Source organism: Leucopleurus acutus (assembly GCF_964270905.1).
Source record: "Leucopleurus acutus genome assembly, chromosome: 18".
NCBI lineage: Eukaryota > Metazoa > Chordata > Mammalia > Artiodactyla > Delphinidae > Leucopleurus > Leucopleurus acutus.
In genome coordinates this window covers 2,922,698-2,937,040 of record NC_139160.1, presented here as the reverse complement: position 1 = coordinate 2,937,040, position 14,343 = coordinate 2,922,698, and the positions used below count along the sequence as shown (strand labels likewise).

The 14,343-nt window shown below is 50.4% G+C and overlaps 1 protein-coding gene across 1 annotated transcript; it reads left to right on the top strand.

Moving 5' to 3' along the window:
• Window positions 1-5,517: 5,517 nt before the first annotated feature.
• C1QTNF9 (C1q and TNF related 9) lies at window positions 5,518-11,749 on the top strand (the record flags this gene model as incomplete). Its single annotated transcript, XM_082859157.1, has 3 exons — window positions 5,518-5,683; window positions 9,468-9,530; window positions 10,977-11,749. 3 exons carry the CDS (start codon window positions 5,518-5,520, stop codon window positions 11,747-11,749), a joined length of 1,002 nt encoding a protein of 333 aa, XP_082715283.1.
• Window positions 11,750-14,343: the final 2,594 nt, after the last annotated feature.

Sequence of the window (14,343 nt, the reverse complement as noted above, 5' to 3'; positions counted from 1 at the left end):
GGGGGTGAGGATGCACCTGGGGCCCCTGCCTCAGCCCTGAGCGAGGCAGAGAAGGGGGAAGGGGCCCGGGGTGGGGAAGGGGGCAGGAGGGCAGAAGGCAGAGACTGTCTGCAGCGCCGAATGCTGCCCACACGCCTGCCCCTGAGGAAGGACCCAGGTGTCCGGGCGGAGTTAGGGGTCAAGAGGCCAGGTCCTTAACCTGTGACGTAATTAAACCCTGCCACTGCCCTGTGATGCTGGTAATGTTTTGCCTGCCATACAGAGAAGGAAACTGAGGCACAGTGAGGGTAGGGGATTTATCTCTGTTCAGGGGGGACTCTCCCTGCACCCCACTCTCCCTGGGGCCTCTGCATTCCAGCTTGGCTCTCAGAGTTGGTTCTGTGAGAAACAGCATTGGGTGCATTTGTTCTCTCGATGCTATTTTTAAGTCAGAAATCAATGTTAATAGACACTGATGGGAGAAGATAAGAATCAGTGATCACATGGGATTGAAAAACTAGTTGCACCATGTTTTTCTTAGTGCCGTGTGTGTGTGTGTGTGTGTGTGTGTGTGTGTGTGTGTGAGAGAGAGAGAGAGAGAGAGAGAGAGGGAGGGAGAGAGAGAGAGAGAGAGAACAGGCATTAAACTCTTAGACAGTCGAATGCCTACACTAAAAGGAACTACACAGAGTCAGAGAGATCTAGTTAAATGATTCAGTTCTAAGGGTCCGGGATCCGATCGAGGCCTAACAGCATCGTCTTCAGTTTGGTCCTATTAGCTCGTGATTGATCGCGGAGAGGAAGCAAAGGCACAAACGTCAGTCTAAGGGGAAGCGCCTGCCGGGGGGACTTCTCCCTCCAGACCCACCTGGAAGCTGCCTCACCTTCTCTCACTACCGAGGGTCTGTCATACAAAGTGAAGTAAGTCAGAAAGAGAAAAACGAATACCGTATGTTAACGCATATATATGGAATCTAAAAAAAAAAAAAAAAGGTTCTGAAGAACCTAGGGGCAGGACAGGAATAAAGACGCAGACGTAGAGAATGGACTTGAGGACATGGGGAGGGGGAGGGGAAGCTGGGACGAAGTGAGAGAGTGGCATGGACATATATACACTACCAGATGTAAAAGAGATAGCGAGTGGGAAGCAGCCGCATAGCACAGGGAGATCAGCTCGGTGCTTTGTGACCACCTAGAGGGGCGGGATAGGGAGGGTAGGAGGGGACATGGGGATGTATGTATACGTATAGCTGATTTACTTTGTTACAAAGCAGAAGCTAACACACCATTGTAATGCAATTATACTCCAATAAAGTTGTTAAAAATAATAATTAAAATAAATCGAAAAATAAAATAAAAAGGACGGAAAGAAGGAGCTAAATTGGCTGAACTAAGTGGTGTTGCTGGAAGATGCCCCTGGCTCAAGTGTTGCCTCAACTTTTGAAGTTCTTCCAGGACACCTTGTGCTTACTTGTTCCCTCCCCTTCCTGCTGTTTTGCAGATCCATCCACTAGGGAATTGCGTGGCAGGAAGGTGTGATTTTTATTTAGTTTGCTCCTGATTCCTTGTTTGCATAGCACCTGCGTGCCGCCTGCAGCCCTGGGGTTCAGGTAAGAGCCTTAGGAAACAATTTCTTTAAATTCAGTTTAAGGCATCAGAGTCCTAAAGCAGCTCTTGTATTACTGGTGTGTGATAATCCTGCTTAAGTAGGTATCTGTCTACAGGGCTTTGGGTAGGAAAGGGGTTAAGCCACTTCCGAAATACATTCTTAAGAGGCTAAACAAGAGACAGAAGCAGATTTTGAAGTTCTTCTGCTAGAACTCTGCAGACTGGCTGCGAGGAGGGATGAAACCGTAGAGTAAATCATGAGAATTAGCAGACCTTTCTGGAGAGCTTTCCAGAGAAGCCCATGGATTAATTTGCACAAATGTTAACATGTACATTTGTATATTCGTGGCAATCGTAACTGACCCAGTGTAGTTTAAAACAAGGCCTTCAACATATGTTGAAGAAGAAATACACACGTACAAAGTATAGAGAAAGTGGAAGAAAATGTATTCACTGAAGGCAATTTGGAGATTTACGTTCTTGGACCGTCACGTCTGGGAGGGATGCTGGGTTCCTTGCAGTTTTTGCAACCTTTAGAGGCTAGAGGTTTGGAGACCCAGTAAAGATTGCTCAGCTGGGCTCTGGCAGGTCTTTATTAAATCTTTGTATTTGGGCAAGGAAGAATGATGAAGAGTAGAAACCTTTAATCTTGGCCGTGAATTAGGGACGACATGTCCTTGGAGAAAATTAATCAGGAGGGGCCCTGAGTAACCTTTCAGAAAGAAATTCAGTCGTGAAGGAGAATGTAGGTCAAGCATAGGAGAAACAACCCAGAAATAAGAAGTAAGAACCTATTTTATTTGGGTCTAACAAACGGTGACTCCAAAGCCATTTGCAGTCTCTATCCCTCTGCCCCTAACCGTTTCCGTATGTCAGGTCTGTGGGGTCACAGGGGCTTCCCAGGGTCCCTCCTTCCCCCTGACTTGACATTCAACAGAAGGACTGTGTCCATTCTCTTTGCGTTCACACGGACTTTATTGCTCTAAGGCAGGGCCTGCTGTGGGATTTTTAATGTATCACCTGAAGGGTTTTTGACCCAGTGGGTCCTCAGCAACTTTTTGGGCTGAGTGACTACAGATGCTAGACCCTCCTCACTTTGGATGAGCACGCACACCTTTGACAGCTGAAGCCTTACATCCATCAAAACTGAGGTTAGCTCCAGGAGGGAACCTGAATAACAGGCTTGGGCAGGTTAGCAGCACGTGTGTTTCTCTCTCACATCAAAGATGGGCTGGGAGGGCAGGCCTGGTCTGCGCTGTCATCAGAGACCAGGATTTCTCTGTCCCCAAAGTGTTGCCCTCCAGTTCATGAGGGAGGGCGCACCCCTTCCCGTGAAGGTCCTGGCCCATCAGGTGCACGTGTCACTTTTACCCACTTCCCACTGGCCAAAATCTAGTTTCACGGCGATACCTGGGCTGCAGGGGTGGCTGGGAAATGAGTCTATTGTGGGCAGCCACGTGCCAACCGACATTTCTGTTACCACTGATGATGGTAACATCCAGCCACCTGGATGGTAACATCCAGCCATCTCCCTGGTGAAGATTTGCATGTGGTTGGAACCAGGATAATATTTATTTATTCATTCATTCATTTATTTATTCACTGTCATTCATTCATTCAACCACTCAACAAATATTTGACTGTGAGTGCTGAAAATAAGAAAGTAGGAAGATGCAGTTGCTGTCTTCAACAAGCTGTTACCTGTAAGTGACGCTAGTCTAGGTGCTGCGTGGAGAAGGGGCGGGGCAGGGGGGGCAGTGATCCAGAGAAGACAAGAGGGAAGGTGGAAGCCGGGGAGGGAATGATGGGAGACAGACGGGGTCCTAGCTCCAGTGCACTCTGGAGAAACACCAGAAGTAGGAATTAAACATTGAAACTGAGGAGCCAGCCAGAGGCTTTGTGAGAAACGCAAATGTAACTTTTTATTTTGGAAAATAACACGTGAATGTAATTTCTCCTCTATTCCTTGTGCAAACCGTCATGTCCTTCTTCTAAAAATGTTTTCTTTAGAGATGGTGCCACAGCCTATCTCACTGCTTCTTCGGGAGCAAAGCACGTTCCTTTATTCATGATCCTTTGTTGAAGTTTGCCTGCCTGCCGGGCCTGGGGTGATACGTCTCCGCCCGTGTCCAGTGTGCAGAACCAGGGAGAGAATCACAGAAGGACGGATGTTTGCTTTTACCCCAGCTCTTCTCTGGCTGGAGAGCAAAAGGAGTTTATCCCAATTTGACACCTATAGGCGCTCCTGATCCTTTTTATTACTGGAATAATTGTAACACATTTTGAAACAATTAAAAGGGAAAAATCTAGACCCCCTGCAGGGGTTGGTCTGTGCAAGCTAGATTTGACTACGACCAGTCACTTCTGAGTTAAACAGAAGAGGAAGGTGTAGGTTATTTATGGAATTTGGCTCTAAGAAAACTCAAGTCAATTTCCTGAAATGGCGTAAGTTTGTGATTTTAAAGGGAAACATCTGTCCTTCCGTCCCCAAATACTTCTATTTGCATCCAACTCCACCCTGAGACTCATGGAGGCTTCCATATGATGGCGATGTGACCCTCTGGATGACAGTCTAGCTGGGTTTTAAAAATGTATATGTAGAAATAGTTTTATAGGCACTGTAAAAAAGCATTTTAAAAAAAGATAAGCTCCCATAGCCTCACCATTCCAAAGCCGCCGCGTGCGTTTGGATATATTTGCTTCTAGTTTTTGTTACTCTGCTTATAGGCACACGTTGCTTTACTGCGCTTCACAGACAGCGCGCTTTGTCACAAACTAAACACCTGTGGCAACCCGACATTGAGCATTTGCTCACTTCGTCGCTCTGTGTTCCATTTGGGTAATTCTCACAATATTTCAAACTTTTTCATCACCATTACATTCGTTCTGATGATCTGTGATCTTTGATGTTACTACTGCTACTGCTGAAGCCTCAGACAATGGTTAGCATTTTTCAGCAATAAATTATTTTTAAAATTAAGGTATGTACACTGTTTTTCCACATAAGGCCATGCACACTTAATAGACTACGGTATGGTATAAACATAGCTTTGATATGACCTGGAAACCAAGAAATTTGTGTGACTCAATTTTTTTCTGATCTTCACCTTATTGCAGTGGTTCTGGAACCAACTTTTCTACTCTCTGTCTCTGAATTTGACTATTCTCAGTACCTCATGTAAGTGGAATCACACAGCATTTGTCCACTTGTGACTGGCCTAGTTCACTGAGCACAGTGTCTTTAAGGTTCACCCATGTTGTAGCCTGTGTCAGAATTTCCCTCCTTTTTAAGGCTGAATCGTATCTATCCATCATGTGGGTGGACCACATTTTGTTTATCCATTCATGCATCAATGGACACGTGGGTTGTTTCCACCTTTTAGCGATTGTGGACAGCATTGCTGCTGTGAACATGGGCGTAGAAATATCTGCGGGAGTCCCTGCCCTCGGTTCTTTTGCGTGTATACCCGGAAGTGGGATTGCCAGAGCAAATGCTAATTCCATGTTTGCTTTACTGTTCAAAATGTGCTTTCATGCACAATGTGCTCAGATTTGGTTTTTACAGTAGCCCTGTGAGGGAAGCATTAATCTCTCCTCTGGCTGCAAGGAGGGGTTTGCCCAAAGTGAAACGGTCAGTTGGAGTTTCTTTGCCCAAAGCGAAACAGTCAGCGGGGGGTTTCCTGACTTGGAACGTGGCTCTCTCCCGGATCGCCCACCATTAGAGTCTCCCCAGTCACACGCGTCCTTCCAAGGACAGTGTCCTTCGATTGTGAGCGGCCAGTCTGCTCCCAGCTGCCCCCCGACCCGCCCTGACTGTGCTGTCCAAGCTGGGCCACTGCAAAGAGCAGAGGCTTTGTCCGTGGCCCCGGCGATGAGAGATTCTCCCTTCAGTCTGTTTCTGTCTTTCCGTTCAGCTCTGTCATCTGAGCCATGAGGATCTGGTGGCTCTTGTTCGTCTCCGGGGCCTGCGCAGGGATGGTGAGCTCACAGGACACCTGCAGGCAGGGCCACCCTGGCGTCCCCGGGAACCCAGGTCACAATGGATTGCCCGGGAGAGATGGACGTGATGGAGCAAAGGGCGACAAGGGGGACGCAGGTACCCACCACCTGTGCCTGCAGCTGCCCCCGCTCATCCCCCTTCCTTTCACCTCCTTCATTCATTCATTGCCTGTGTGCTCACCCCTCTCCATCCATCCATCCATCTATCCATCCATCCATCCATCCATCCATCCATCCATCCATTGCCCAGAAGACACTGATGGAGAGCCTGCTCCGGCCAGATCCAGACTGGGTGTGGGGTACAGGGCAGCACGAGCCATGAGGACCCCTGTCCTCGTGGGCTTTCCCACTGAGTGGGGCTGCCTGTCTGCTGGCCACCATCTCCGATACTACAGGGCCGTTTCCAGGAGCTTGTGATGTCATAGATCTTTCTGCCTCAGGCGACAGGTATGAGGGACCTTTGGCACCGGGTCCTAGAGAGACATCCGATGGGTAGGTCTCTGGCAGGGAGCACCCAGCACGGTGCAGGCCTTGCCGTGAGGCAGGCGGTGCGGAACGCCAGAGAACAGGAAGGGTCCTGGAGCCACACAGCCGCTCCTCGGGTATCTGTGCTGTGTCCCGGGACCTCTCCACGGTTTGGGGACTTGGGGACAGGATCCAGCCTCTGGGAGGGACAGTCCCAAAAGCCAGGATGTGTGAGTGGTTTCCATGACAAAAACCTGTAAGGCTTGATTTCTGAATGGGGTTCTTGAGCCCTGGTCTGACCATAGGGTTGTACACCTAAGATGTAAGCAGAGGACCCATCTGGGTGCAGGAAGAAAACATTGAAACTTCTAGTGACGTCTTAAAAGATAAATTTAGGTGAAGAAAAAATTGAGGTTTTAAAACGCTTGCTATATGAATCCGTGTGAATGGCCTCACTTGGTCGGTTTGCAGATACGCACATGTCATTTGAGGCCTGGACCATGTCCCGTGGGAAGAGTGGTGGCCCACAGTGTGAGCAGGCTGGCCGGGACCCTCCCGCGTTCACTGACCTTCAGCGTGTTGGGATGTTTTGCACTAAGTGTGCCTGGACCGGGGGTTCTCAGATTATGCTGTTGAACTCTCACAAAGAGATGGGTGCTGAAAATACTCCCGCAAAAAAACTGATGGTTGAAGGTGAACTTGATAATGCAAAGCAGTAAAGAATCCTGAGACGGGCAGAGCTGCCATTTCTATTAATGTGAATTCTTCAGATGTGCATTAGAAGGAAAAACCAATGATGAACGTCAGTCAGATCTGTCAAGACGTCTACCCCCCCAACCTGGAAAGTATTATAACTGTGGGCAGGTGAATTTACATTTACGTTCATTGACATGCCCTTGTCCTGACTGTGGATGTCCCAAGGGTATCACAGACTCATAGGAAGGTGCACACCAATTAAGTAAGGCATTTCAGGACTGGTGAGAAGCGTGAACACAAGCGCTGTCATTTTTCTCGGTACGTCGTATGGAAGCCTCACCAACCTTAATGATAAACATTGAGAAGCCTCTTGATATTTCTTGATTATACCAGGGAATTAGATATTCCTCTGGCAATATTAAAACGGCATAATACACAGGAAGCAATTTCAGGATGGACTGAAATTAATGCTTTGCCAGTGAGTGCTGTTAGAATATGGATTTTGAAAAAGCCTTTAAGATTTGGAGAAACAAGAATTACTCAGTGTGGGAAGTCTGCTGCACAGATGTGTGACATTCCAGGTGTTTTCAGGGCGTTTGTGGTCTAGCGGTTACTGCGTGGGCTGGATGGGGCGGAGGGTCACCAGGGGCAGTGTCCCTTCTCACCAAGCCCCGCCCTGCACTCGGCGCTGGGATCTCCTACCGGATAACAACACCTCCAGTAAGTCCACGCCGCTTTGGGGCATTAGGCCCGTCATTTCTGGTGAGTGAAAGGCCCTGTCCAAGAGAATGGCAAACCCTCCATTTTATTGAAATCCATCCCTTATCCGCCCGGTGGTACCACGTGTGTACATGTATGTGTACATGTGCGTACACGTGCGTGCGTGTGCCCGCACACGCGCACAGGATACCCTGTGTCTTTGAGATCCCTCCCCCCACCCCGCCCCCGTCACTCCCACGCCCCTTCTCACTGCGAGGACCGCCTTGGATCCACCAGCGGCCTGGGCCGGGAGAAGCACGGGAAGGCATCGCTCAGATGATGCTGTCAGAAGCTGACTCCGCTGCCCTCCAAGCGTGACGGCCCGATGCTGGCCTTTCTCCTGGGCGGCTCTTTGTGGGCCTCCTGTATCATCCCTCGGAGTGGACGATGCTCTCGCTGCCTGCATCCCCGGGGCTGGGGCACGTGCTCTCCGCGGCCGCAGTTTTCTCACCCGGCTCCGCGGAGGCGCCCGCCGCCCAGGGAACCTCAGCGCTTGTGCAGCGTCGGGGAGCCTCGCCGGCTTCTCCTTTACACTCTTCTCGGTGGAAGTGTCGCATCCGTCTACGTGACTCAAACTGCGGGCTCACAGCCTCGCTTTCTCTACAAATGTCTGAGTCCCCTTTGCTCCAGAGCCGAGGCAACATTTCTGCAGGCCAAGGGCGCGGGTGGGAGCCAGGTCACAGCCCCCGTCTGGCGCTCATCCTCTCTCTTCGGCTCAAGGGCGCAATGTGTGCGCTGGGTGGTCGATCTCCAAATTTGGGAGGTTTAATTTAAAACGCTCGTTATAGCATATTCTGTACACACAGAAGAAGATAGATGGAGAGAGAAGGAAGACATGCTCCTGTATCCAACACCAAATTTCTCTACCTCTCCGCTACTCGTTTTCTCTCCTTCTTCCTCCATGGTTCCCGTTCTTTCAAGTTTCACTTACTTCCTTAAGACTTGCACGCTACATATATAGTTTATTTAGATTATATACAACACGCATGTTTCTTAGAAGGATATTATGTCACATTTCTCACACTAAAAATTAACTTAATCTTTGTCTTACCGTTTTCAAGTGTATTTGTGTGTATGTTTTATTTTTTTAATTTATTTATTTTTTGGTTGCATTGGGTCTTCATCGCAGTGCTCAGGCTTCTCATTGCGGTGGCTTCTCTTGTTGCAGAGCACGGGCTCCAGGCGCGTGGGCTTCAGTAGTTGTGGCTCGCGGGCTCTAGAACGCAGGCTCAGTAGTTGTGGCACACAGGCTTCGTTGCTCCGCGGCACGTGGGATCGTCCCGGACCAGGGATTGAACCCGTGTCCCCTGCCTTGGCAGGCGGATTCTTAACCACTGTGCCACCAGGGAAGTCCCGTGTGCATGTTTTATAATGAACATGTTTTTAGAACATTACCTGTACATAGCTTACAAACATACGTGTGTGGACATAACATAGGATGCTGGTGTCCAGGGCAGCCTGTTCTGAGCATCAGGACTCCTGGGTGCAGCAGAACCTCATGGCCTGATGTCCCAGTGGGTCTCCACAGCACCTTGACCACTGTAAGGCGCTAGAGAGATCCTTCTGGAACCTCTCTCCCATGCCAAGTAGTGTGGTGTAACCGTGGTCATCTGCACTTTCATAGGAGGCTAGTACTTGCACTCCACCCCCCACAGAGTGATGGAAAAGGAGCACAAATGACAAATCCACCCCCCCAAGTCCTTGTCACGTGAGAAACATGCAGTCGTGATCATCCGAGCTGGCTGCTTGGGAAGCCCACCAGTCCACTGCACGACCCGCTTCTTGGCGCACTCAGCACCCTTGCTGCTTGCCTGCCTGCCCTCCCCCCGCAGGTCTGTGAGGGGTGGGGTGTGCGGGTCAGGCTGGGGCTCCCTGGGACCCTCCGTCGCTGACTGGGACCCACATCGAGGGAAACTGGAGCTAGAATTTTAACTTCTGCCTATTTTCTCATTTTCCATCAGGCGAACCAGGACATCCTGGTGGCCCAGGGAAGGACGGGATGACCGGAGAGAAAGGAGAACCAGGTCAGAGATGGCCTTCCATCCTGCTGTGTCCGCAGCCGGAGCCGTCAATGATAGGATAGGAATTATTAAGTGCTTACCAAGGACAAGTCCCTTACGAGGCTTCAAGGATGCTCCAGCGATAAAGGCCACACGGTCCTTCCTCCAGAAGCTCAGGGTTCACTGCAGAGATGGGCACACTTTCCATAAAGGGCCAGATAGTAAATATTTTCAGCTTTGCGGGCCACGGGGTCTCGGTCCCAGCTACTCAGCTCTGCCGTCATAGGGACAAGCTGCCTAGAGGATGCCTTAGGAAGTGGGGCTGCGTTCCAGTGAAACCTGAATTTTACATAATTGTCACGAATCTCAGAACATGATTTGTGACCATTTAAAAGCGTCAACTGTTCTTAGCTTGCGGGCTGTCAAAAACAGGCAGAGGCTGGACATGGCCCGCGCTCCATGGTTTGCTGAAGCCTGATTTAGCGCTGGGCCCTGAGGAGGGACGCTGGATTCTGACTCAGCGCCCGGGGTGGCACTGCAGCAGAAGGTGGCCCTTGAGCCGGGCCCTGGAGGCAGGGAGGATGCTGGCAGCTGTCGCCCGAGGGGGAGGGAGGATGGTTACCACGGCAACGCGAACAGTGTTCTCGCCCCACTGGGTCGTTCTAAGTGCCTTCCTTGTGTTGACTCACTTAATACAACAGCCTATAAAGGAGGCACTTTATTATCCCAGCCGTGCAGGTGAGGAACCAGGTGCAGCTGGGGAATCAGCTTGTGCATAAGCAGTGGAGACTGGGCTGGATCCTGGCGTCTCACTCCAGAGCCGGAGCTCGGACCACGGCTGTCCAGTCAGGGCGTGGGAAGCGGGAGGCGCCAGGGAGGGGGGAAGGCGGAACCACGACAGCGCCACGCACCTGGCGCGGTGCACAGGCCGGCAGACGCGGCGAGCAGTGAGCGCCCACCCAGGACCACCTGACTCCAGTGAGGGGCTTCTCGGGGGGCGTCACGTCATCGGGGCTGCGCTGTCAGCTACCAAAGCAGCCCTGGTGACTCTGCTGTCTGCCTTCTTCCCTCTTCCAAAGATGCGTCCCCTTAGGGACGGGCAGAGAGCTGTCATTTCTTTCTTTTGTTTTTGGCCGTGTCGCTCGGCATGCAGGATCTTAGTTCCCCAACCAGGGATTGAACCCGCGCCCCCTGCATTGGAATCGCAGACTCTTAACCACCGGGCCTCCAGGGAAGTCCCAAATAACTGTCATTTCTAACGTGAGCCCCGATGCTGACATAGTAGAGTCAAAGGGTGTTTTGTGCACCTGCACAGTTTAGGAGTAACTTAACTTTCAAACCCTGAGCACATGCTGGAACTGTGCACTGCCTTATCTCATTCACTTGCTCAATAATAGAAAAACCAAAGTTGTTTTCACAAGCAAAGTTTCACAAATCGTCTCTTCCTCCGTTCTTTCTTGTCCTACCCAGGAGCCGATGGAAACGTTGAAGCAAAGGGCGTCAAAGGTGATCAGGGCTCAAGAGGCCCCCCAGGGAAACACGGGCCAAAGGGACTTGTGGGCCCCATGGGAGAGAAAGGCCTCAGAGGAGAGACCGGCGCCCAAGGGCAGAAGGGGGAGAAGGGCGACGTGGGTCCCGTTGGCCCAGAAGGGCCAAAGGGCAGCACTGGACCTTCGGGCCCAACTGGTGTACCTGGGCCCGTGGGCCCCACCGGAAAGCCGGGTCCCAGGGGAGATGCCGGCCCCCTGGGGCCCCAGGGTGAGCCCGGAGCCCGGGGAATGAGAGGCTGGAAGGGGGATCGAGGAGAAAAAGGGAAAATTGGGGAGACGCCAGTCTTGCCCAAAAGCGCCTTCACCGTGGGGCTCACGGTGCTGAGCAAGTTCCCTCCGTCAGACGCGCCCATCAAGTTCGACAGGATCCTGTTCAACGAGTTTGGCCACTACAGCGTGGCCACGGGGAAATTCGCCTGCCACGTCGCCGGCGCCTATTACTTCACCTACCACATCACCGTTTTCTCCAGGAACGTCCAGGTGTCTTTGGTCAAAAACGGGGTAAAAGTCCTGCACACCAAGGACGGTTACATGAGCTCCGAGGACCAGGCGTCCGGCGGCATCGTCCTGCAGCTGAAGCTCGGGGACGAGGTGTGGTTGCAGGTGACGGGAGGGGAGAGGTTCAACGGCCTGTTTGCGGATGAGGACGACGACACCACGTTCACGGGCTTCCTCCTGTTCAGCAGCGCGTGATGGGTCGGGGGGCGGGGAGCGGTTCTGACTCTGTCTCTCCATCCGCCCGAATCAGCTTGGTGAAGACATTATTTGATGGTTTTACCACGTTAATTGTATCACCACTGTCATAACCATGAAAAGGTGAAAGTAGGAAAGTTATTCCTAAAACTGAGTCTATAGAACTCGCTATCCTTCCAAGAGTAAATGTAAAAATACCTGCTCTGTTTATTACAGTGTATTTGATATTTTCCATCATTCCCGTGATCTGAAGAATCCTTTGCTCAGGCGTTCCTTGTGGGGAGTGTTTTGATATCATTTTAGTGCTCGAACGAGCCGTGTGATGATGTATCTCCCATCTGAATTCCTGAGGACATTACAGGGAAAGAAAAGGAAGTGTTTATTCCCTCTGTGACTAATAAGAGTTTGGGCTGGTGACAGTGGCACAGCCCGGGAAACTGCAGGGCACTCTGCTCACTTTCTATCTTGGGTTTTCATCACCATTCAACTCAACAAACAGTTGTTAGTAAACTGCTTGCCAAACTTGACTCTGTTTTAGTTTCCCTCCGTATCCACAGTTCCGTATCTGCAGATTCAACCAACCATGGTTGGAAAATATTTGGAAAACAAAAAAAATCAGGAAGTTCCAAAAAGCAAAACTTGAATTTGCCAACCTGGAAACTGCTGACATAGCATTTACACTGTACTAGGTGATTTAAGTAATCTAGAGGGGAACTGCCCTGTGGTCCAGCGAATAATCCCCTCCTAAAATTCTGGAAGCGTTAACTATGCTTACGCTAACTCCATACACTTTTCCATCAGCTGAGAGCAACCAATGAAGAAGCAAGAGGAGACAAGCCCCGTGCATGGTCAAGCGACAGCATCTTGCAGATCACAGCCTGGGACTCTGACGGACTTACGGCCGTTCTCTCCACACGTCAGCCAAGTCAGCGCAGTTGTGACAGTATCTTCATTCCTTGGGAAAATGGGAATTTTCTGAATTATCATTATAAGCAGTCAGCACTGCTATAGATGAAAAGGTGAAAAATTACTTGGTTTTGGAAAACTTTGGGTATATGTGGAAATCATTTCTGTTTATAGGTATTTTATTGGCTTTCCTTAATGTATGTTTCTTCTAGAACAGAGCCAGGACTCGGGTGAAGCATGTGAGACACCCCAAGTCCCCCACTTGCCTTGGCGCCCTAACGTTGGCCCAGCTGTAGGGACTGATCATTTTCTTTATTGAGCCAGAGTGTCCTTATGCTTTGGCTTCTTTCAATTGCAATAAGCCGAGCTGTTTTTCCCCAGTGTTAAGTCTGGTGTTGTTATGGACCAAACAATTCGTGTACTAACTCCCTTCTAATTAGGGTCAGAACTTTATAGGTGAGATAGGCATAAAGGAAAAAAGTACAGTTTATGACCAGAATATTGGATACAAGCTTTCATAAAATTCTTTTTTTTTTTGCAGGGCACATGTATAAGATGAAATGTAAAACATGTTATAAAGAACTTCAAAAGGATAAGTTGATTGGGGAGGTGTCTGATCTGCCATTTGGAATGATCTCTCATCTGCTGTCTGTGGATCTGGTCTGCAGTTTTTACAAGTCTAACTACGCCAGGCTCCCTGAGACACAAGACACCTCGTTAACGTAGCACAAGCCAGCATCCTTTGAGGGTGTTTTTACGCTTCAATTGTTTGCATTAAAAATGGTTAGGAACCATTCTGGGCTAAAGAAAAGCTCTTAGATTTGAAACTCCTTTTAAAAAAATATGATAAAGTAGTTTTGTCACATATATTGATGAATATTTTTACATGGCAGATTTGACATCTGTGTAAGGGCCTGCCGCGCAGGCCTGCGATGTGGGGTGGCTGTCCCCAAGGACCAACCAGCCACAGACGATGCGCTAATTAATCGCCACGGAGTTAGGACTTTGGGGATTTTAAATAATTTGGAATCTGATGAAAAAGTCAGCAGAAGATGAAATCACGACTTACCGTATGTACACAAACGAACGCAGAATTTCTAGTTAAGCTGTAGAGACTTGTGTAAGCGCACCCTGGCACTCGCCTTTACTAAATTTTCATTGTTCTCTTTTTATCACTGGGGCTTTTTCTCCCCACCAGGCTACTCTGAAAACAAACTCCATTTAACAGTAAATTGTTGTGAGGACGGAAAGGGGCGGGTTAGAAGCCCGCCCCAGTTGGCCCTCGCTTCTGGCTCTCTGGAACTTCAGAGAAGGTTCCGGGGCTGCTCACATCCAACAGGTGTTCCCAGGAGCAGACTCTACCTCAGGCCCACGCATTCAGGTGAGATACAAGGTTCCGTTGGCGCTGGTCCTTGGTACAGGGACACGAAGCATCCTTCGGCACGGCACGCAATGCCCTGCGCGCCGGGCGCTGGGGGACTGGATAAGGGGCGTCCGGTTCCACCCGAAGCCGAGGCCCAGCAGCAGCCTCCGCGCTGTCCTCCAACAGGGTCATCCTCACGGGCCGTACAGGGGATGCTCCGAGCGCTGCACAGCCTCCGCTCGCGGACACCGGGAGGGCGCCCCCCGGCCCCATCCCTCACCCTCTCCGCCGCTGCCCTCCCGCCCCCGTACTCCCTCCGTCGGTG